The sequence below is a fragment of the Equus asinus genome, chromosome 2, assembly GCF_041296235.1.
Source record: "Equus asinus isolate D_3611 breed Donkey chromosome 2, EquAss-T2T_v2, whole genome shotgun sequence".
Lineage (NCBI taxonomy): Eukaryota > Metazoa > Chordata > Mammalia > Perissodactyla > Equidae > Equus > Equus asinus.
The window spans coordinates 9,292,896-9,317,290 of record NC_091791.1 but is presented as its reverse complement, the minus strand read 5'-3'; the positions used below and the strand labels follow the sequence as shown (position 1 = coordinate 9,317,290).

The window sequence follows — 24,395 nt, the reverse complement described above, 5'->3', positions numbered from 1 at the left end:
CTGGTTGCAACGATCATAGAGATGATCTTATTCTACCGCCACAGTTTTCATATAAAACATCCAGGCGCAAGGAAGGGAGAGGACTTGCCCAGGGGCACACAGCAGGTCCGCAGCAGAGTTGGAGCCAATGGCCAGGACACGATTAGCTATTAGCCCATTTCTTAGATAAGCTTGGGTTCCAGAGTCAGATAGACCTGGGTTCAAATCCTGTCTTTACCATTTACTGGTCGTGTGACCTTGGGCAAATCACTAACTTCCTTGGACATCTACTTCCTCATGTGTAAAACAGAGATTGTCATATCTCCCAGGCTTCCATGAAATCATGCGTACAGGGCGTAGTTGGCACGGTATCTAGAATAAAATAAGTGTCGGGTGAATATCCACCATTGTTACTGTCATTGTTGTAAATTGCTGTTGTTGTCACTGTTGCTTGAAAAAGTCTCAGGGAAATTGAGCTTGGCCAGGAAGCTGGGGTCCGGGCTCAGACAAGCTCTGGTCCACCGCCGCCCCTGCAGCGCCCGGCTGTACTCCCAGTAATGGCCTTCCCTGTCTCTCCGCAGGCTGGTGGAGCTGTCCTCCACGGTGCCCATCGGCTCCCACTGGGGGGTGCTCTCCAAGTGCTTGGCGTACAGCAAGGCCGCGTCTGACCCCTTTGTGTACTCCTTGCTGCGACACCAGTACCGCAAGAGCTGCAAAGAGATTCTGAACAGGGTGCTCCACAGGCGCTCCCTCCACTCCTCGGGCCTCACGAGTGACTCCCACAGCCAGAACATTCTGCCTGTCTCTGAGTGAAGGACCCCGCCTCTGCTGGAGAGTTTGGAATGAGATGGCTGGTGAGAAGCAGGGAGGGAGGGCTTGGGGCTCCTGGGCGAACACCACCAGCCGCCAACCCCCTGGCAAGCCCAGTGATTCCAGTTCCCTGGTTTTTTGGGGCTCTGAAGCCTGCTTCCAAGGTCCTCAAGGGTGGATGTTGGATTGTCCCTATTTGTCACCAAAGGATAACCATAGGGTGTGCTCTGGCTTTTCTTTCTGAGAAGCTCCTTTGAGCTCCTAGACTCACCAGGGGCTCCCCAGGATCACACTCAGTCCAGTCATGATCGAGGACACACAGTGCTGCTGGCAGGTGGGGAAGCAAGCATGGCATCCACTTGCTCCCTAGCCTCAGGATGTTGGGCTCTATGCTGAAGAAAAGTGGCGTTCTCCATGGGACATCAGTCACTCTGAGAGTGAGGTTGGCTGTGGACAACTGGCCCCACATCTAATATGGCTCCTTTTCTCCACATGGCAGTGGTGGCTGCTTTATCCCAAATATTATTCAGCTGGTACTAATTCTGTTATGCTCAGTTGGGACTCTTGGGCCCTGCGTCCCAGGGGAAAATGTTTAACAACGAATGGCTACCCAATTGTTGCCAACCAGTTGTCTTAGAAATGGTTTATTGGAGTCAATTTTTGTCCCTCGCTTCCCCCGAAAAGCTAACGTTTGTGTGTGTAGACAATCTTAGCATGAAAATGGTTTAAATAGGCAGGTAATTCATGTAGTAATGTTCTTTGAAGTCTCACCCTGAAGTCACCTTCTTCTGATTTGCGTGTCATAGCTGTTGGAACTAAGGAGAGGCAGGAGAAAGGTGACTGGCTGGCCTCTCCCTGATCTGTGATCTGAATTTGGAGGAAGAGTTTTACTTTGTCTCACACGTCTTGCCCAGCACGTCCTGCAAGATGCACGGACAAGAAGTGACCTAAGCAGAGTTTTAGCCTTGATTTTAAGGCACTGGGTTCCATTATCCTGGTGGCTCAATATCCCGTAAGTCGATCAACAGAAAGTAGAAGCTGCCCAAGCTGATCAAAAAAGTGTCCTGAGCTCATGATGAGAGGGTGAAAATTTTACTGAAAACCATAACTATAGTACTTATGCCAATCCATTAGCAGCCCCTGTCTTGACTTAATAAAAACCAAGGTGAGTGGACCATGGTTTCTGCCCATCCATCTTTGATTACCATTTCCAATGACATCTGAATGCCAGCAGCAGTTATTTCTCAGTCCTCCGTCTAAGTGATTGCTCCAGGGTGGAAAGGATGGGAGCAGTAGACTCAGAAGGCTCATTCTCTCCTTCAGCTCTGCACGTGCTGACTTTGGAGGTGTAGAGAGGAGGACGCAGTCCAACAGGGACCAACCAGGAGGAGCCCATTGCTTTTCACTGCCAAGGGGCCCCAGTACTGTAAGACAGAGATGTGTTGTTCATGTCTATTTGCAAAGCTGTTGTCTTATTTACCTTAGCTCCTCATTTGGAAAACAAATAACTGAGCCTGGCCTAGTCTTGCTAGTTTCAAGGTTTCTGTGGAGACTAGAACGAAGACAGACATAGCTCCCAGGCCTTGACACCTTCCGGTTGTGGTTGGAGGTGTGCTCATGCCTGCTCGGGGGAGCCCAGGGGGCCCATCCTTCCCAAGTCATGTTGGTACCTTGAAATCAGCCATGATGGGAATATTTATACCAAGAAAATCAGTAAATGCTACAAATCAGGTCTTTTTCTCCACTGAGAGCTGGTTGTTAAGCATCTACCAGCACACCACTGCCCAGACACGACTTTGTGTGTGACTGAAACAAAATTGCTCTGATTCAGAGTGCATTTGGCCACTCAAGTTTGAGTCACAGCAGACATTCATTTTTGGGGCACTTTTCTAGTAACAAGCTGCTGTTCACCCTCCGTTGTCCCCACACCAGAAGTACCAATGAGGTCAAAACCAGGCATGCAGCCATGAAAATATGCACAAATACTCTCAAAATTGGGCAAAAGAGGAGTTGTGCCCCAGTGGATGAGGTCTGTAGACAGTCAAGTTCAAGCAGTAAAACAGATTTCTCTCAGAGTCAGGCTGGAGGAGTAACTACATCAAACCCGCTTCCTGCTCCTTCTATACAGGCAGCGGATTGTAGGCCTGGAAACGACTCCATCTTTTTTACCTCTTTTTTAGCTAAGAAACAAGATCTATCACCCACAATGCCACATATCTTGAAAAGATACATTTTGTAATTTTCACAAACCTTTAGGACTGCTAAAAAAAAAAAAACCAATAAAATTAGTTGCCTTAGCATCATATAGACAAAACCACAGATAAGTCAGTTGAGTGTTGTCTTGATTATTTAGACACAGGCAGTAAAATCCAAGGAGAAGTGAGAAGAAAATCACAGAATTAGCCATCAGCTCAACCGACTCTGCCAGAATTACCTTTGGAGGAAAATTCATCTATTTACAGTCTCTAAAACTTGCCCCCGGCTTTATTATTCCCAGGAGAATGATCTACCTCATTTGGTAATTTAATTTATCAAACGTAACGTGGTTTTCTCAGGTAAAACATTTAGAAACGTCAAGATCAGCTGCTCCGTCAAAGGGCCTGTGTTTACTGCTTGCCTCCGGTCTAGCGCGCGGCTGGATAGCGAAGGCCCAAACTCGAGTGGCAGCTGGACTAGGTGAAAGCATTTGCAGAGGCTTGAAAATAAAACCTGGAATGGAGAGGTTTTCAAATTCCTAAACCCACAAATAGGGTGCAGTTTCTAGCCCTCCGTGATCAGAATTTGTAGGTTTAAACCCAGCCCATGATGCCTTTTTCAGTCACCCTAGCTTTTCCTATGCTTCTGCTTGAAGGAGGGGATTCCAGAGCTCTGGGACCCGCTGAGGGACCGTCAACTCGGAGGAGTGTCGTGGCATTGGGGATTTGTGGTCTCAGGGTTAGCTGGCCTCCCAAAGATGTTTCACGGAGAGCCTGCCTGTTTTTACTGAGAAATCGGCTCGGGGAGGAGGGGACGTTGACTTGAGTCATCTCCTGCCATGCCTTGTAGGACTCCGCTCCGTCTTCTGCTACCGTAAGCAATAAACCTCTCTCCTCGTGTTCGTGAAATTAGTTTTCTGTTTCATGGTGCCTTTCTTTCTGAGAGAACATGGAAAGAGCAGGCCACGCCCATGTCCTGGTTGCCATCCTTTTACATACTGGGGGCAGGCAGAGGATGCCCTCGCATGGCTGTGGTGTGACGCTTGGAGGGACTGCAGGCTGTGCATTTTTAGAATTTAACCCGAATGCAGGATAAACTAACTTGCCCATGACTTTAATAAGGATATTTTATCTGCTGCCAGGAATTCCTTGCATCAGCTTGTATCCTTCGGACAGTGAGTACCAGGGGGAAGAGAGAAGTCTGGGATGTATCTGGGGCTCCCACTAATTTCCTGGAAGGTCTAAAGCATCTGGAATGGAACCATTGGCTCCTAAACTTTATTATCCACAAGAATCACCAAGGGAGGTTGTTTAAAATGCAGATTCCTGTGCCCCCTCCTCAGAGGTCAGTTTAGGGAGGTCTGGACAGGACCTGGGATTCTGCATTTTCAAACCTCAGTGCCCAGGTGACTGTAGCAGGTGGTCTTCAAACTATTCCTTGAGGAAAAATGATCTTAGACACCCAGATAAACTCTATGGAAAACCGGGTCTTTCTAAATATCTATATTTCAATTGTCTTGTATCTTTCCCTAATTCTCCAAGTAGTTCAATTCCCAGCCTTATTCAAGGGCTGAGTCATTTTGTTCTCAGAGGGACGAAATTGATCACTCCATAAAATTCTAAAAACCTGTTTTCAGAAGACTCTGGTGGAACAGCAAAAGCTGTCCACCCTCTGAAGGCATTTGCAAAGCCACCGCTTTCCTTTCCGAGGGGCTCCCGGGATGGAAGCACGAGAGGTACTGGGCATGTTGGCAGAGGATGCCCCCTGGCTGGCTCAGAGCCAGGATGCTTTGTTGGAGAAAATGAAGCAGGGCATTCAGAGGGACACTGGTTGGGTCTCCACTCAGACTCTACCCGGGTAGCCTGCTGTGGGAGGCGATGGAGTCTGGCCCCTCTGCCACTAACCAGAGGCTGTCCCATCCCCTTTCCACCCAGCCTCATCCATGGGGAGTGGAGCCAGGCTGAGCCAGTGCTGGATGTCAAGCCCTGGGTGTGGGTCTCTTGTTGGTTCCCCACTTCATCCAGCAGGGCTGACCATGCCGGGTCCCCCAGGAGCAGCTCGTGATAAGGACAACAGTCCTAACAGCTGGTGTCTATGGAGTGAAGGCTAGGCACCAGGCACCAGACATTGGGTCAGAACTTGGAGTAGGGAAGAGCATTTGACAAGACACAGAGGAGATGTGAACGTGCCTGTGAGGAGTCTAATGGGGTCTGAGCTTAGCGTGTATCCAGTAATATACCAGGTGAGCACCAAGAAGGAGGGAAAGTGCCTTCTGAGACAGAGTGAATGTGATCTGTGGCCAATTGGGAGGTGATCCGAGTCTTGAAGTTGAGAGTATCAAATTAGATTTCTTTTAGAAAGAGAAAAAAACATGGGGGGAAATCCATAAATATTTAGCTACCAAAAAAAAGAGAAGGAAGAAAGAAGAGAAGAAAGTAAAGAAGGGAGAGAGGGGGGGTGGGAGGAAGGAAGGACCAACACACATTGCATTTATTTTGAAGGGCATCTGCATTATATGGTGAGTGGGGGGGGGGGCATAATTCATTCTTAAGAAACCAACCACACTTGGCCAGGGCACATCACTGACAATGTACCTGAGTGGGAAGAAAGGTTTGTCTTCAGTAGGGTGTGTACACTCAGTATCAGTGTGGGTCCTAATGGGCACTGCCACGTACCCCCGGGACAACTGGAAGAACTCACACAGCAGAGACGAACATGTTTGCAAATTTACTCCTGTGCTGTGTGGCAATTCAACCGCCCTCGCTTACTCACACCTGTCTCTGGGCCTTGTACAATTTGCTCATGCTATGTGTCATGTGAATATATATCTGGCATTTAAAGGTCAAATATTATGAATCTAATCAGTCTTAGCATACCCATATTCAAGGACTTTTTAAAATCATTTAGATTGTTGACTCAGAAGGCTGTGCGTGCACCTTTGGAACACTGATTCGTGGCATTTCCTTTATCCTTTCTCCCGCAGGCCCAGTGACTCTGTGGTCAGTATCTTACCTATTCCCTGGCATGGAAGAGCTGTTGCACATGTTTAGTAGAACCTAAAGTCCATGTTCTGATGGGTTCAAATACGCTAAAATCTGGATTTGGAGAGAGGAAGCCCACTTTGAATTGTGAGAGTCAGATAATTGCCGTTCAGGCCCAGGCCTCAGTAATACCCCCCGCTCCATAGGGAACATGTTTGCGGAGCATCACATGCCATCACATTGGCACACAACTGATTAGTTGACCTAACGACCAGATCAGATGAGGCACATGCCTGGATAAAATTCCAGACACCCAGCCCCCAGAGGCTCAGCCTGCCGTTGCCTTGCATCCAAGTTATTTCATACCAAATCTTTGCTTGAATTATTCATCGTCACCAAACCCCATGCTCTAAAAACCTTCAAATGCCAAGTTCCCTTGCAAACTGAAATCATTCCAAACCTCAACAATTCTGTTTTACAACAAGTATGTAAACATAACCTCTTCTGGCACAGTCGAGGGACATTTAAGGAGGACAGTGTCTCGCCAACCCCATCGGGATCTCCCCAGGGGAAACCTGGCGAACTCCAGATCACAGACAGCCTTGGAAGTCCAGGGACGCATCAAAGAGGTGCCTTGCCTTACCCTCATCACCACGTGGGGCATTTTTATAAACATTGGAACGGGCCAGTCTTTGTTTTCTTAGGCTTATGTGGGGAAGGAATCCAGACCTTTGCCGTTTGGATGTACCTTATCCGTTTTGGTGAGGCGGCTCCTAGGATGACGTAAATCCATCCCTCTGCTGTGGCATCCGGTGGAGTGGATGTCAGCACACAGGTCCAGCCATCCGCATCCATCCTCCCTAATGGAGCACACTCATCTCCCACACAGAGGCTTTACCCTGCCCAGTGTCCTGTGGGAGGAACATCACGTCCCTTAGTGAGGGGAGCTGGGTATGCTACCCTTTGAACTCCCAGAAGCTCCAAGTAACGGGAGGACTGAAGTCCAATTCTGTACATTCCTACAGTTTTCACAGATGTTGTTATTTGTAGGTGTCTGTGCAAAGTGAGGCAGGGGAACTTACACTGTCCATACCATAGCTTGGAGCATCCAGAGAACAGGCCAGTAGATGACAGAAGGGAGCCCACATTAAGGAAACCTAAGGTACGTGCCAGCTGGTTAGGCATTCCACGCGGAAATGTACGGTATATTTGGACACTTCGAAAATACTTTTAGAAACAGGGATTTAGAAAAATAAAAGATATTTCACTCCCAGGGACAAAGTGATGTGCACATGACTGGCTCCTGTACAATGTTCCATCCTTAATGTCAGACCCATGGGAAAATGGGTGGGACATCTGTGTTTTTATGTTGGAGCCAATGCGCCCACAAACGTGTGCACCCTTGAGTGTATGCATATGGGAAGATGTTCACGGACACAAACATACACACTGAGTATGAAACAAATGCAGCAAAAGTTTAGCATCCTCCAATGCTTCTTAACATTGTAGCTTAACTTTATTTTCTCCTAAGTTATTAACCAGAAGTAGGCTCCACTATAAAAACATTCCCGGAAGCCCTCCCAACATGACAGTATTACCTTTCGTGTGATGCACTTGCCAACAGCTGTTTTCTGTTGCAATGGGACTCAAGATGTTTAAATCCAAGGCCGATGTCGCCTGCTCTGTTTACAATGGCTTGTGTTTTGTGAATACATATCAAACATTGTAATATATTTTTATGATAGAATTGATAGTTAATACAGAAAAAAAAAGTATATATTGTGATTCTGTGCAATAAAGCCTCCTGTTATAAAATCTCATCTACACTTCGATGGCCCGGTGTGAACATGTTTTTATTAAGTACAAGGGAATTGTCAGAAATGCTGGTTTTCCATAACATCATGGTGGGGCATAAAAAGTTTATATTTCTTTTCTCGCCTATCTTCCTATATTGTACCCCCTTTTCTCTCCTGCTTCCACTCCCCAGATGCTCCTGGCCTGCACACAGCCTTCTGAGGGGTAGGTTTTCATCCTTTCAGGCCATCTTTTACTTACCCAAGCCCCTACCAAATACAGCTGCCCAGAGACTGACAGCCTGTCCCTGAGAGGCACATCCCCCACCCAGCCAAATGCTATGCAACTTTTGCCACTTTTAACCCAGTTCCTTAGGCTTTGCTAGATGACTAATTGCTGCTCAGATCCCAGAAAGAGAGCGGGAGGGACGCAAAAAGGAAGGAGGCCCATATTTGCTAATTGCCCGCTGTGTGGAAGGCGCCATGCAGGGGCCTGCTACAGACTGAACGTGTGTGTCCCCCCAGAATCCGTATGTGAAACCTGCCCCCCAAGGTGATGGTATCTGGAGGTGGGGCCTTCGGGAGGTGATTTGGTCATGAGGGTGGAACCTTCACGAATGGTGTAGCACCCTTATAAAGAGGCCCCCGAGAGTGCCCTTGCCCATTCACCATGTGAGGACACAGGAGAAGATGGCATCTATGGACCAGGAAGAAGGTTCTCACCAGACACTGAAGCTGCCAGCACCTTGATCTTGGACGTCCAGCCTCCAGAACGTGAGCAATAGATTTCTGTTATTTATTAGCCACCAGTCTATGATGTTTCTGTTACAGCAGCCTGAACGGACCAAGAGCCTTGGCCACAGTTTCTCACTGAAGAGTTCCGAAGGAGGGGCTCTCTCACTTAGTAGCTGCAGCGACTGTGCTCAGAAGGGTTAAATGACTTCCCAGGGTCACACAACTAGTAAGTGGGGCACAGAGGTTTGAAACAGGTGTGTCTGAGATGAAATCCTGTTTTCACTAAATCTGTGAAGATGTCTCCCAGACTTAGAGATGACTCAGCAAGGCCTCTCTTTTTACGGTTGGGGAAATCGAGGCTTGGAGAAGGAAGTTACTTCCAATATCAGATATTAGAACTCAAGTATCCTATGACGAGGCAAGTCACTGCCTTCATTCTTCCAAAAATCACTTCTGCTTTCTGCTTCTGATTTCAGATTTGCCAGTCTCTCGGTATAACTGAAGCACGCTGGTCTTTCTGTGGCACCCTTCCCTCCTCCGCAGTGTGGGGAAAGGGACCTTTTATTCCTCAAAGGCTTGCGAGGAATAAATCAGTGTCTCACATACAGCAGGTAGCACGGGGCCTCACATGTAGGGACACCCAACCGATGTCACAATAGTCTTGTCGTGCTGGGGTCCACCGTCCCGCAGCTGCTGCGGCTTTAGGATATTACTTCCCGCTTAGCCGAAGAATTAATGTATAAAGTTAATATCTTCTTGTGAGCAGTGTCTAAGAGCAGGGGCGCATGTGAGGAAATACCAGCTTTGCACTAACTTGCTGTGCGACCTAGAACAGGTAACTAACCTCTCTGGGCCTCAGTTTCTTCATATGTAAACTGGAGATGACAATAACACCTGCCTCGCAGCACCGTGAAGTCATATGTTCTAAGTGCTTAGGATGGTGCCTGACATGGGGTTAACAGTTCAGTCAACGTCGGAGGCTAATACTGGAGCTATCTTCCCAGATAGCACGCGGTCAGGGTCAAGGCAGGTCTTGGGCCCTCCAAGGAGAGACTCCTAGGAAAGGCTGGCATGGAGGAGACATCACGGGTGCGGGACCTGGCACTCCCACGGTGCTCACAACACTGCACCTTGTTTCGTTTCTGAGCAGATTCACACGGCAGTCTCAAACCTGTCGCTCAGTCTAGAGATCTTAGCAGGAAGTCCCAGACATGATGCAACCAAGTATTGTGCAGTGCTCAGCCTGCCCAACACTCCCTCAGCACCCACAGTCCGCATCTGGACCTCACTGGGCCCACAGAGTCCTCGGGAATGGCCATCATGCATGAGGTATCACTGACCTGGATGTGTCTGGGGTGGGCCCTGCAGATGTCCTCCTGGGGGCCTGGCCACTGCTGTGATCAGCCTCTTCCTGCCCTGTGGAGCTGAGCTGACACCAGAGTCCTCCAGGAGTGTCCTCAGGGGAGTGGTATGTGGGTTTCAGGCCAGCCTCCAGGAGAACAAGGAAGAAAGAGGAGGACGGTGCCTGGGAATGGGATGGCCTGGCCACCAGGGGCCCCTTTGCCACCAGGGGACATCTCTGGGGTGACTTCCAGGAGGAAAGACCCCTGTTCTGACCAAGGGTCTGCCGAGATCAGTCCCCTGAGTTCCTACTGTGTCTCGGATGCTACGCTGAATACCTCCACAGCATCGCCTCGGGTGATCCCCGTGCTGCTGCGAGGCTGGTGCTATGCTGATCCCCACCTCACAGGCGAGGAGCTGTGATGGTTAAGTCTAAGTGTCAGCTGGACTGGATCGTGGGGCGTCCAGACACCTGGCTAAGCATTATTTCTGGGTGTGTCTGTGAGGGTGTTTCCTGATGAAATTAGCATTTGAATCCGTGGGCTCAGTAAAGCTGTTTGCCCTCCCCAATGTGGGTGGATATCATCTGATCTGTTGAGGGCCTGAATAGAACAAAGAGGAGGGAGAAAGAAGAATTTGCCCCTTCCTGCCCCACTGCTTGAGCCCTGACATCATCTCTGCCTGCCCTCGGCTCGCGTGGTCCTCAGGCCTTGGACTGGGAGTGAATTACAGCACCACTTCCCTGAGTCTCCAGCTTGCAGATGGCAGACTGTGGGGATATTCAGCCTCCATAATTGCATGAACCAATTCCTTATAATAAATTCTTTTTTATGTATATACATATGAGTGTATATATATGTATGTGGGATGTGTGTGTTTGTATATATATATATCTATCCTGTTGGTTCTGTTTCTCTAGAGAACCCTGGCTAATACAGGAACCTTCAGGGACAGAGCCACTCCTTCAAGTTCACATGGCAGCCAGCTCCATCTCTCTCACTCCCACTGGCCTCTCACTTCTGCAGGGACCTTACTGTCAGGCTGGGCAGCATTGTCACCCAGCATCGATATCCACTCTACTCCTTACTATTCCTCTCTTTGCTGACTTCCAACAAGAGTTAAAGATGAATACTTAGAAGGGTCCCCTTCCAGCCTGGCCTCTAACTTGTCTGGTTTGACCTTGTACAAGGTGCTTCACTCTCTCAGCCCCAGTTTTGTCATCTTCAAAACTAAAGCGATGGTGTAAGGTGAGACACATAAATCAATGGAAAATAATAGAGTCCAGAAATAGACCTGAACAATATGGTCAATTGATTCCAACAAAGGTGCTGAAGCAGTTCAATGGGGGAAAGGCTGGTCTTTTCAACCAATGGTGCTAGATATCTGGATATTCACATGCGAAAGAAAAGAATAAACCTTGACCCATACCTCACCCCATGCACAAAGCTCACTTGAAATGATCACAGACCCAAATGTAAAGACTAGATATATCAAACTTCCAGAAAATAACATAGGAGAAAATCTTTGCAACCTTGGGGCAGGCAAAGATGTCTTTGATAGAATGCAAAAAGCATGACTATACAATTAAAAATTGATGAATTGGACCTCATTAAAATTTAAAACCATTGCTCTTGAAAGCACCCTTAAGAAAATGAAAAGACAAGCTATAGAATGGAGAAAATATTTGCAATACGTGTGTCTGTGAAAAGAATTGTATCCAGAATACATAAGAAGAGAACTCAATAAAAAGGGGCAAAAGATTTAGACAGACACTTCCAAAGAAGATACACGAATGGTTAACAAACACACAAACAGGTGCTCAACATTATTAGCCATCAGGAAAGCTCAAATTAAAACCACAGTGAGATACTACCACACGGGGACTGGCTGAAATTAAAGATTGACAAGACCAAGTCCCGGGAAAAGTGTAGAACAACTCAAACCCCCATACCTCATTGGCAGGAATGCAAAATGACATAACCAATTTCTTACAAAGGTAAACATACGCTTACCATATGACCCAGCAATTCCACCCCTAGGTTTTTTTCCCCAAGAGAGATGAAAACCTGTGTCTGCAGAAAGATCTGTACGTGAATGTTCATAGTGCCTTTATTTGTAAGAAGCGAGACCTGGAAACAGCCCAAACAGCCACCAACAGGTGAATAAACAATTGTGGTATATTCTGTAGGGTTCCATTTGTACTAAATGACAAAGAAAAAAAAAAGACAAAACTAGTCTATAGTGACAAAAAGTGGTTTACCGATGGTTACTTGATCTTGGGGTAGTGGAGATTATAAAGAGGCACAAAGAAAGATTTTGGGAGTGATAGAAATGCTGTGAATTCAATTGTACCAGTGGTTACACAGGTGTATACATTTGTTGGAATTCATCGTTACGCACTTCAAATGGGTGCATTTTACGTCACGGTGTGAATATACTTCACGCTGCTGAACTGTGCACTTCAAAATGGTTAAGATGGTAAAGTTCGTTATGTGTTTTTTTACCACAATTTTTAAACACTGAGCACACACTAAAAGTGGATACATTTTATTATGTGTAAATTAAAGCTGAATCAAGTTAATTGAACAACAAGTAAGGCTATATGTCTCTAAGATCCTTCCCAGCTCCTGGAAATCTTGATAAATGCACAAAAAGCCTTCTCTTACCATTATTGAAAATTCTTCATTTTTCCATAGTTTTTTTTTTAAATTCTCCTAATGAGATACGATTCACCTGTGCCAACAAGCTTTCCTTAGGGGAGGGGTCTTTCACCTTTCATGTGCCATGGAGCTGTTGGCAGCCTGTGAACTCTAGAACTCCTCCTCCAAACAATATTTTTTTAAAGAATGAAGTAAAATACATAAGATTTCAAAGGAAACCAATTCTATTAAAGTGTAGATGCCAGGGGCCCGCCCAGTGGCGTAGTGGTTAAGTTCATACGTTCCGCTTCAGCAGCCTGGAGTTTGCTGGTTCAGACCCTGAACACAAACCCAGCACTGCTTGTCAAACCATGCTGTAGCAAGCATGCCACATCTAAAATAGAGGAAGATGGGCACAGATGTGAGCTCAGGGCCAGTCTTCCTCAGCAAAAGAGGAGGATGGGCAGCAGATGTCAGCTCAGGGCTAATCTTCCTCAAAAAAAGAAAAAATGTAGTTGCCAAAATATTTTTAAAATACGTGTTTGCAATATAGTAATATATGTGCTTTGTTATAACATATTAAATGAGAGGATCTAGCGACAGTCTAAGAATTGCCATCATTTCAAAAGATGAGCCTGAACAATATTTCAAATACTTGCAACAACTATAAAGTGTTGTGAAGACACCTGTGAATTCTACAGGAGGGCTAACCCCCCTCCATCTGCTCCTCGTTTATAACTGAAGGTAATGCTGGCTTTGGTTAGTGATTAGTGAAAATGAAGACGTACCTTTCCATCCAACTTCATACGCTGGCTTCTGCCTGTGGAACCTGGTTTGAGAATCCCCACTTCAGCGTGGGATTTTTGTCATATGTGCCTTGGTGCGAAATTTTTCATCTGACTTCTTTCCGTTAACCCTGAGATTGTCGCCTTGCCCACAGGAAGGTGGAGAAGGAGGCTGGGCGCCCGGGGTGTCGGGGGACGGGGAGGGTACTGAGAGCTTGCAGAGGAGGGCTGGGAAAAGGATGGACAGCGGGGGCAATAGGGGACAGGAAGGTCCCACCTTGAAGCTTCATGGAGGGTTGGTTTAACCTCTCTGCTCCTTTAAATAGCTCTGCAGAAGTGGGTGCAAGGAGGAGCATTTCACCCCAGAGTTGGGAGTGCTCAGCTCCCTCAGGTATTCCCTGAAGAGCTGGAGGAAGGATGGATTGGAGGAATTAGGAGTGGGCGTGAGCTCGTGTCACACAGTCCCCCATCCGTGAGTGACTGGCTCTCCTGGGGTCACGCTGGACCCAGGGCAGACCCTCCCTCCAGCCCCTCACACAGCTTCAGTGCCCCACGCAGGCTGCATGGTGATGGCAGGGCAGGGCCTACCCCAGAGCCCACCACTCAGCTGTCGCTCTGGCTCTCACTGCCATGAAGGCGTCCCTCCCCCTGGGGCCTTGGCTTTGCCTTCAGGGTGCTTTGCTCTCTGCCCTGCAAAAAGCCGCGAAAAGGAGAAACACCAAGGGGAGATTACCTGCTGCAACTCCTCACAGATTCACCCTGAACTGAGGCCCCGAGAGGGGAGGGGATCTGGCCGAGGTCACCCAGGAAGCAGGTGGAGAGGCTGGGAGCAGTGCCCGGTCTAGGCTCGCCTGCTCCCTTCTCCCCTCAGACATGGGAATGCGAAGGAAGGACAGCAGTGTGGGCGAGCACCCAGGCAGTGGACACACAGGTGGTTAGGCAGAGCCGACCTCAGACGTCGTCGAGTCTATTTTTATAGATGGGAAAATGTGGCCCAGAGAAGGCACATGCCGACACCAGCAGCTGGAGGTGGTAAAACGAACTTTGGCCCTGGGTTAGTGGTTCCCAAACCTGACCATGCAGCAGAGTGACCTGGATGGAGCATTCAGAACACAACTCCTGGGACCAATGCACACCTGCACAGTCAGAACCTCTGTCAGGGACCTGCCGTGAGGACAGACTGCATTATGTACATCACTATTCTAATTCTCCAATTCTCTCCATGAGATCCAAAGAAGGACAGAGGCTGCATCTTACCCATTTCTGTACTCCAAGTGCTCAGCACAGAGCAAGGTACACAGCAGGCACTACATAAATGCTTCAGTAATTGAATTCCCATTATTAGCTACACTGTGTGAACGGCGTTTTCACGATAGATTTTTCTGCCACCTCTTGAGTTTCCAGACAGTAGGAGTTGCTGAGAATGCTGTATTCCAAGTCAAAATAGTCATTATGACACATGCTGTTTGCAATTTCCACAATCCCAGTCATTACCCCATAATGTGCTTGGGGAGGAACGCACGCCTCTCTGGGAAAGGCAGCCGTGCAGCAGCCCAGGTCCAGCTCTGCCTTGAGACTCAGTGGCCTATTCAGGGGCACTTCTTTGCTGACCGTGACCACGAGGGATTCCAGGCCTGGGAGCACTGGCCAGTGGGATCCAGTGCAGCCAGACGATATCCAGGCACAGATCCCAGGCAAGGTCGAGAAGCCCCAGGACCCCAGGAATCACCAGCCGCCAGCCATGTGCTGACGGCAGCAGTTGATCTGCAAGGCTGGGTACCGTTTCAGTCGCCGGAGCAACAGAGAGAGCCGTCTGTTTGACATTTTCCCGTTTATCTCATTAAAAAAAAGAGCTGTGGAGTACAGAAGTTTGCTCTGGTCTTATTAGGTACCTTCTCATAATTGCAGGCTTTTAAGCAAGCTCAAGGCAGAGCCTCTCATGGAAATTAAACCCAAAGAGAAAGAGAACAAGCAAAGTGCGTAGGAGTCAGATAATTGCATGCTTGTGTCTCTAGCGGTGGACACAGGCAGGCAGAGCAGCAGATGGGGTCTAAATTGAAGGAAAAATGGAAATGAAACTCAACTCAGGCAACTAATAATCAAAGGAAGCCCTGAGAACCTTTCTGGACAAGCCTCTAGCTCTCTAGTTAGTTATTTGTTTGGTGACTTTACCCCGTAATTGGCTCTGACATTTCTCCCCAACGCCGACCAGACTGGACTGACCTCTCCCTCCTCTTGGTCGGGGGAGGGTGCTGGCACCTGCTCCCAGGGCTGCAGGTCATTGGACACCAGCCCAGGACAACTGGCCTGCACGTACCCTCCCTACCTCTCCCGCCAGCTGCACTCACTTTCATCCAACCAGCTGCAAACCTAACCAGAGAAGAGTTTGAGGGCTCCTCTCACACGGCAGGTGCTGCATTTTTTTTTTTTTTTTTTTTTGAACCTGGAATCCTGCTTAGCTCCTCATCCAGCATGGGCGAGTGGAAAAGTCATGGGTTTTGGAATCAGAATGACCTGCTACAGAATTCATTCATTGCCATCGTTGTGACCTTAACCTCTCAGAGCTGCCGTCAGTGAAATGGCGCTAATGGTACCTAAAGTGTTAGGAGGATGAAACGATCTACCTCTGGAAAGTGCTGGCACACAGTAGGCATTCCATTTGTTACTTCCCTACTTAGCCTCCAATTTCTGAGAAATTCATAACATTCTCTGGAATGAAGGGCAGGCTCTTTGGGATTTTCAGAATTTCTAGACTTCCAGGGCAGCATTTCTGGAAGAGACGGTGATGGTCAGTGAGAGGAGCCCCATAGATTTGAGTCTCCCCATCTCTCTGGGCCTATGTCTTCCCGCTGCCATCCAGGGTATGGAGTCACATCCCAGGCCTGCCTAGCTCAGCTGATGAGGCTGTCGTGAGTTCTGGCTGGTTAAGATATGAGATCTATCAACTGGTAAAGGGGACTGCTTATTCCAACCCAAACTGGTAGCTTATGGGAACGGCAGCTCTGGAAACCCACAGGGGAAAAGAGCTTCAAGGACATTAACGGAACCTCCGTGTGGGCTGGTGGCCGACATTCATGCAGCTGGTGCAGTGGACAGACAGGGTGGCGGCTTTGGAATCTGCTTTGGAATCTTGCTGCCATGTACCTGCTGTGTGACTTCAGACAATTTCTTCCCCTGACAGTGGGAAATATATGGTGATGGTGGGAAACATATGGTAATAGTAGATGTCAATGTCCTCTGTAAACTGTAAAGCCCAGGTCCAGATGGTAGTTGCTCTCGTAATTCTTCACAGTAGCCCCAAGGATGCTCAGCTCCACATTATGCACTGGTTGGTACTTAATTTAAAATCTCTCATAGAAGGAGAGATACCAGCCTCTCACTGAAAGCCCACTTATGTTCAAGCAGCATTTGAAGCAATCAGCCTAAACAAGATGGTGTTTAATGCAGATTGGGCCTGCAGAATACTGGCTCCCTAAAGACATCCATGTCCTAATACCAAGAACCTGGGAATATGTTACTTTATGTGGCAAAACGGACTTTGCAGATATGATTGAATTAAGGATCTTAAGTAGGGATATTGTCCTGGATTATTTAGGTGAGCTCAATGTAATCACAGGGTCCTTTAAAAATGGACGACGGAAACCAGAGAGTCAGAGAGGGAGATGTGACAATGGAAGCAGGGGTCAGAGTCATGGAGAGATTGGAAGATGTTGTGCTGCTGGCTTTGAGCTGGAGGAAGGGGCCATGAGCCAAGGAAGGCAGGCAGCCTCTAGAAGCTGGAAAGGGCAAGGGCATGGATTCCCCCCAGAGCCTCCAGAAGGAACACAGCCCTGGCGACACCTTGATTTTAGACCAATGAGACTCATTTTGGGCTTCTGAACAAAGAACTGTAAGAAAATCTGTGTTACTTTAAGGCACCAAACTTGCGTAATTTGTTACAGCAGCGAAAGGAAACTAATTTCACAGATAAATGGAAACTTCTGCAACTTGGGTACAGAAGTCCGATAGCCCAGGTACAAAATGGGAGAAGCCTGGTTTAGCAGCTGCCCTTCGGAACAAAGCTTAACGGCTATAGGTCGGTGATGTGGCCACAGTCACAATGGCAGATTCAGTGTTGAGTTTTTCTGAGAAGCATGGGGACTGGAATAAGAGAGGTGATGGTCCACATTCACTGTGGTCACTGGATCACACGGAAATGGTGGGTTCAGTTTGAGGCAAAGCAATTCCAGGAGGGCATTGCAAACTGGCACATCTCTTCAGAGGAGAGGGCGGTAACTCTGATGCCTTGCTGATGGAGAGCAAATTGGTACCATCTCATTGGATGGCAATTTGTCAACGCGTGTTACAATTTCAAGTGCAAGGACTTTTGGTCTAGCAGTTGCATTGCTCTAAACTTATCACTCAGATAACTTACACAAAGAGGTATAGACAATGCGAGGATATTAGTGATTGTTTCATTTGTAGTAGCAAAACAGTGGCAACCACCTAATGCCTACCAATAGGGACTGGCTTAGTAAACTGCCGTTTATTAAACTGTACGTGCAACTTTTTAAAGAATCAGGTGGAGCTTCATATACTGATATGGAATAATCTCCAAAATTCATTATTAGGTTTTAAAACAGCAAGGTGCAGAATAGTGTATGTAGTATTTTTGTCTAAAAAAATGTGTAGGCTTTGTAAACGCACAGGATATCTTTGAAAAGATAGAAAGCAGTAACGTGGTTGACCCAGGGTTGACTCCAGGGCCTGGGGTCTGGCATCTTCATCTGCTTTGCCCTTCATCTCACCTTTTCTACTTTCTCCTTCCAGGTGCCTGCATTACATATTAAAGAAAAGCAAGACAAGACGGAAGGAAACCAGGTCTTGTGTGGGGCTGTTGAAAGAACCAGAATGTTTACTTAGTACAGAGGGCAAGGCTGAACCAGTGGAGAAGATCTGGACTTGAAATGAGGAGGAATTTTCCAGCCCTCGAGCTGTCTGCGCAGGAGCTGGCTGCGCCCGCTGGTGAAGAGGGAGCTCCCGTGGCTGCCGGGCTGTGGGAGCAGAGGCTGCAGGAATCTCCCCCGCAGGCCCACGAGGGCGGCGCAAGTCTTGGAGGACTTGATGTAGCACGGAAAGTCTCACCTTGGCTCCAGATTAGAATCGCTTGGGACTTTCAAATCCCACTGATGCCTGGGCCCCACCCCGGACCAGCTGAATCAGAACGAGGAATCTGGGCTCGATCCTGCCCCAAAGAGTCCAGAATGATGGTGTAAAACATCAACCTGATCACTTCACAGCCCCCTCCAGAACCTCCCGATGGTTCTCCATTGTACTTAGGACAAAGATTATGTCCTTTTCAAGGCCGATAGTCCACCTGAGTCTGTGCCCTGTCTGTCTCCCCAAACCCATCATGTCCCTCTCAGTCACAAGGACACGTTCCATGGCTCACTGCCATGAACTTATCAGAAGCACCGCCAACACGTTTGCTGGGCCTCTTGACTGCTCCTGGTTATTATCTTATCTCGCACTTTGATTAAAAGCACAGGTGCACATATTACTTATGTCAGGTGTTACCCAGGGGCAGAGGCAGCCAATTATCCCATTACAGAAATCGCGTACCTGGAAGAATGATTATGCCTCAGACTGATCCAATTTCATTCACCTGGTTGAAGTTAAAGCGTTTCTATTGCTCTTAAGGAAATCAGGCGTGAACAAAAACCGGCTGACTTGTTCTTAGGGGAGAGGGTAGCTCAGGCAGCTGGTGGATGGAAATTCTGCCAACTGACATCAAGAATGCGGTGTGTGCATGACTGGTCCACATGGGGGTATGTTGAGTCTGAGGTGCCATGGGAGACTCTAGGGGGGACGTCCAGTTTACAGTTGGCTAGATGATTTTGAAGAAGGAGGGAGAGTTCTAGAAGAGAGATGAGAATTTGGGAACCATCAAGATTTAGCAGGTGGTGAAACCAAACGAGCGAAGAGATCACTCGGTCACAGTGTGCTCCGTGAGAGACCCACAGAACCCAATGTTCACGGGGCACGTGGAGGGAGAGGCGGATGGAGACCGAGGGAGGCTGCAGAGAGGTACATTGAGAACCAGGAGCGCCGCAGAAACCCAGGAGAGAGCAAGTTTCAAGAAAGAGAGAAAAATGTGGCAACAAGGACCCGTAAGATGAGGCCATCTGGATAACCTTGGCCAGAGGAATGAGGAGGCTGTGGGGACTGGTCAGCCGTGGTTTGGGTAGCAGGATGGAGGTGGAAGTCAGAGCTCAGAAGACGGAACGTGGCTGGGAGACGAAGAAGGGCCTCACCAGATCGACGAGAAGCGCTGCTTTCCTCTACCCACTAAACGAAGTTAAAAGGAAACAAACTAATCAACCTGTGTCCAAGCCTCTCACTGGCCCACAGGCCTCTTCTTCCAAACTCACAGATTGGGCGTGTACATGTGTGTGGGCGCGTGTGGTGTGTTCAAGTCACTTTGCTTCCAGATTCTTGCCATAGAACTATTTAAAACAAAAAAATTTAAAAATGCATCCCTTGTCAGTCAGGGGTCCCCAGGGAAATAGAACCAAGTATCTTAAGAGATTTATTTTAAGGAATTAGTTCCTGTGATTACGGGGGCTAGCAAGTCTGGAATTCCTAGGGCTGGCAGGCTGGAAACTCAGGCAGGAGATGATGTCACAGTCCTGAGACAGAATTTCTTCCTCTCTGGGAAACCTCAATGTTTGCTCTCAAGGCCTTCAACTGATTGCATGAGCGCCCCCTCCCATTACTGAGGGCAATAATCTCCTTTATTTACAGTCGATTGATTGCAGATGTTAACCACATCCACACAATAACTTCACAGCCATGCTTAGACCAGTATTGGATTAAATAGCTGGCTGCTCTCCCCTAGCCAACTTGATGCATAAAACTAGCCATCACACATCCTAAATCATGCAAACTGCTAGCCTCCTGCTCCAGCTGGACCATTGAAAGACTGTGATATCTACCTACCAAAATACTGGAAAATGGTAGGAGCGCTTGGGGGTCCTCCGAGGGCTTCTCAATAAGTCATGAAAAAGCAGAAGCTGCAACTCCACTTTCTCAGGCAATTTTCAGCTCCCTCCGAATTCTCCCTACATGGCCTGTAAGATACAAGGAAACGTCTTATTATTTATCCAACAGCTGTAGTCTCAAAGTGACTTTCTCCACGACGTGTTAGCAAGCAGGCGCCTTTTCAATGACAAACAGTCAGGGAGCTCATAAAATGCTCCCTCCCACGCTCCGTTCCATGGTGTATTTAACAAGACGAAATCGGTCCAGCGCGCTCGCTTGTTGGTTTTTTCCTCTCTTCCCTTAATGCCAACCTATTAGCAACTTGAGCGGATGTCCCTTGAGGGCCACACATCTATGGAAGTGAGATACCCTTGAGACACCCACACAGCCGCCTCTTCAAGATGCTCGTTATCCCCACAGACAAACCAGACTGCAGGAGCGGCCTGCACGTGCAGTCACCCGCTTTATAACAGGACGGAGAGGGTGCAGTGGAGGGGGGGTGGGAGGTGGGGGTATTCCCATCTGCCTGCCCCTTGCCAGGGCACTGGCTGCCTTTAGCCCTCTGCACCTCTCCTGACTTTAAAGCAGTAGACCCATAATGACCAGCACCCTCAACAGTTGTGGTTGGAAGTCTACCTGAGATGTGATCAACATTTCTCTATCTGACCAATAAGACTTAGTAGATTATGGGAAAAAAATGGTCCACTGTGGGCAGCTGAGGGCCCCTCCAGTTGATTCTGACAGTTGCTAGGCAAACATAATTTACCTACGTCTCCTTTTTTGGTACTCTCATCTCAATGACAAGATTAAAGAACGGTGCCCTCAGTCCTGCTGCGATAAAAAGGTTGAGATTATTGAGATAAAGTGCACATCCACTAGACCAGGGATTCCTATGTGGGAGTCCAGGAGCCCTGTGTGTTTTATGAACTTGAACGGGGAGAAAGTGCTTCTGTGTTTTCACTAACTTCTAAAATTTAGCATTCTTTCAATTATGAATGTAGGGGACATTCCAGAGTAGTGGACTCAGCACCCGTGGCTTTGTCACCAACAGTAATCGCAGATATTTCCATATCACATCACAGTCGCCGCAGAATTCTCAAACTAGCATTTCTGTTCATCACTACTTCAAAATTAGAGCCAATATGCGTCGGCTGCCGATCGTGCACTTAATGTGTTAATAATGAAGGGCACAGATTCCTATATCACACATTTGTTTTTTTAAATATGTCTATAATTGCATTTCAATGTAAGTTCCCATTGTAACCCTATGTACATTGCTCTGTGCATTAAAAAACATGATTCTAAGGAACTCCTGGCAGAGAAAAGACACTGAACCCCTGCGCTAGATCAATGTCTTTCAAACCGCAGGAATGATGCGAGCAGTCATGGGTCATAAAATCTATTTAGTGGGTTGCAACTGGCATTTTCCTTTAAGAAAAGTGAATGAAATAGAAGATAACAGAGTACATCGTGTGTACTAAAGATATCCCAAACTTTCATTACTGTGTGGTGTGTGTGTGCTGGTTCACACAGTAAAGTGCATTTCTAAGTGTGCTTGTGGTCGACATGTTTGAAAGTCATGGTCCTAGACCGTGAGGCTTGTAAGGACAAGGGTGGTGTCTATATTTTGCTCACCAGTACTTAGGACAATGCCTGGAGTGAAGGACGCTTGTCAAATATCTGTAAGATGGCGAAACACAAGATCCAAAGGGTAAAAACCATGTGATACACGTCTTCATCAAAAATGGCTATAAGCCATTCAAGGAATATTTCTTGAGTGCTTATTACGTGCTGGCGCATCTGCGAGGCACTGGAATTTCAGGAGTGAACAGTCGCAGTCTCCCCTTGTAGCCTAGCAGAATGAACCACTTTACTAAGTTTTCACTCACGAAAAATGGGTGAGCGTGAGATGTTTAACACGTATTTTCTGGGTACATGCTGTTTCCAGCCTGAGGAGGGTCCTGAAGATGAGATTCGTGTGGCCTCCTCCATGGAGAGCCCCCTGGACCCTGGTGGGAGAAGAAGTGAGTACAAGAGGCTGGGACGCAGGACAGAATGTGCCAAGAGCCTCGAGGACAGTCCAGCGGGATGTGGGCGATGAGTGGTTCCCAGAGAAATTCCGGCAAGCGCAGGTCTTAGGTTGATCAGAACCTTCTCGAACAATGCAAGAATCTTTCACAGCTTTAACCCCAATTGCCTCCCTCCTGGCCCAGGTGCTATTGTCATCTGGCTGTCCAGCTGCATCTTTTTCTTTTAAGCCCACATATTACACATTTATTAATTTTCATACATTCAAAATATCTAGAATTATCTGGATATTTTCTATTTCATTAAGTCATCATTTCTTTTTATATCTCGTATTTTCCTTCTGGGGTTGTTTTCCTTCTCCTTGAAATATATCCACTAGAAGCTCCCCAGGGTGGATCCTTTGGTGGTAACAGGGCCAGGACTAGAGGGAGGCATGTAGGGTGTAAATTCTTTTTTTTTTATTGAGGTTACGATAGTTTACAACCTTGTGAAATTTCAGTTGTACGTTACTATTTGTCACTCATATTGCAGGTGAACCACTTCACCCTTTGTGGCCACTCCCCCTCCCCCGCCTTCCCCCTGGCAACCACTAATCTGTTCTCTTTGTCCATGTGTTTGTCTATCTTCCACGTATGAGTGGAGTCATACAGAGTTTGTCTTTCTCTTTACGCTTAACTCTTTTCACTCTTACGTTTTCTCTTTTAGCTTAACATAATACCCTCAAGGTCCATCCATGTTGTTGTGAATGGGACGATTTTATCCTTTTTTATGCTGAGTAGTTTTCTATTGTATATATACACCATATGTTCTTTATCTAGTCATCAGTCGATGGTCACTTAGGTTGCTTCCACATCTTGGCTATTGTGAATAATGCTGCAATGAACACAGGTGTGCATGGGTCTCTTTGAATTGCTGATTTCAGGCTCTTTGGATAGATAGCCAGTAGTGGGATGGCTGGGTCATATGGTATTTCTGGTTTTAATTTTTTGAGAAATCTCCATACTGTTTTCCATAGTGGCTGCACCAGTTTGCATTCCCACCAGCAGTGTATGAGGGTTCCTTTGTCTCCACAACCTCTCCAACATTTGTTATTTTTTGTTTTGGTTATTTTAGCCATTCTAATGGGTATAAAGCGGTATCTTAGTGTAGTTTTGATTTGCATTTCCCTGATGATCAGTGATGATGAGCGTCTTTTCTTGTCCCTATTGGCCATCCATGTATCTTCTTTGGATAAGGGTCTGTTCATATCCCCTGCCCATTTTTTGATTGGGTTGTTTGATTTTTTGTTGTTGAATTGTGTGAGTTCTTTATATATTGTGGAGATCCACCCTTTGTTGGATATATGATTTGCAAATATTTTTTCCCAGTTGGTGGGTTGTGTTTTTGTTTCAATCCTGTTTACCCTTGCCTTGTAGAAGCTCTTTAGTCTGATGACATCCCATTTATTCTTTCTATTGTTTCCCTTGTCTGAGAAGACATGGTGTCTGAAAAGATCCTATTAAGACTGATGTCAAAGATTGTACTGTCTATATTTTCTTCTAGAAGTCTTACGGTTTCATGTCTTACCTTTAAGCCTTTGATCCATTTTGAGTTTATTTTTGTGAATGACGTAAAAGAATGGTCTATTTTCATTCTTTTACATGTGGTTGTCCAGTTTTCCCGACACCATTTGTTGAAGAGACTTTCTTTTCTCCATGGTATGTTCCTGGCACCTTTGTCGAAGATTAGCTGTCTGTAGACGAGTGGTTTTATTTCTGGGCTTTCAATTCTGTTCCATTGATCTTTGTGCCTGTTTTTGTACCAGTACCATGCTGTTTTGATTATGATACCTTTGTAGTATATTTTGAAGTCAGGGATTGTGATGCCTCCAGCTTTGTTCTTTTTTCTCAGGATTGCTTTAGCTATTCTGGGGCTTTTGTTGCCCCATATGAATTTTAGGATTCTTTGTTCTATTTCCGTGAAGAATGTCGTTGGGATTCTGATTGGGATTGCACTGAATCTGTAGATTGCTTTAGGTAGTATGGGCATTTTAACTATGTTTATTCTTCCAATCCATGTGCATGGAATCTCTTTCCATCTCTTTATGTC

General features: G+C 47.0%; 1 protein-coding gene across 2 annotated transcripts in view; it reads left to right on the top strand.

The window, feature by feature from the left end:
- Positions 1-21,765, top strand: part of GPR26 (G protein-coupled receptor 26) — a 43,894-nt gene extending 22,129 nt beyond the window's left edge. Inside the window, exon 3 of one of the 2 annotated variants that reach the window (XM_070481456.1) lies at positions 18,069-21,765. In XM_070481456.1, coding sequence (XP_070337557.1) covers positions 18,069-18,204 — 136 coding nt within the window. In that variant the 3' untranslated portion in view covers positions 18,205-21,765. Of the gene's footprint in view, positions 1-560; positions 7,799-18,068 lie in introns of those variants that run through there. The other variant, XM_014867241.3, reaches the window with a different exon arrangement.
- Positions 21,766-24,395: the final 2,630 nt, after the last annotated feature.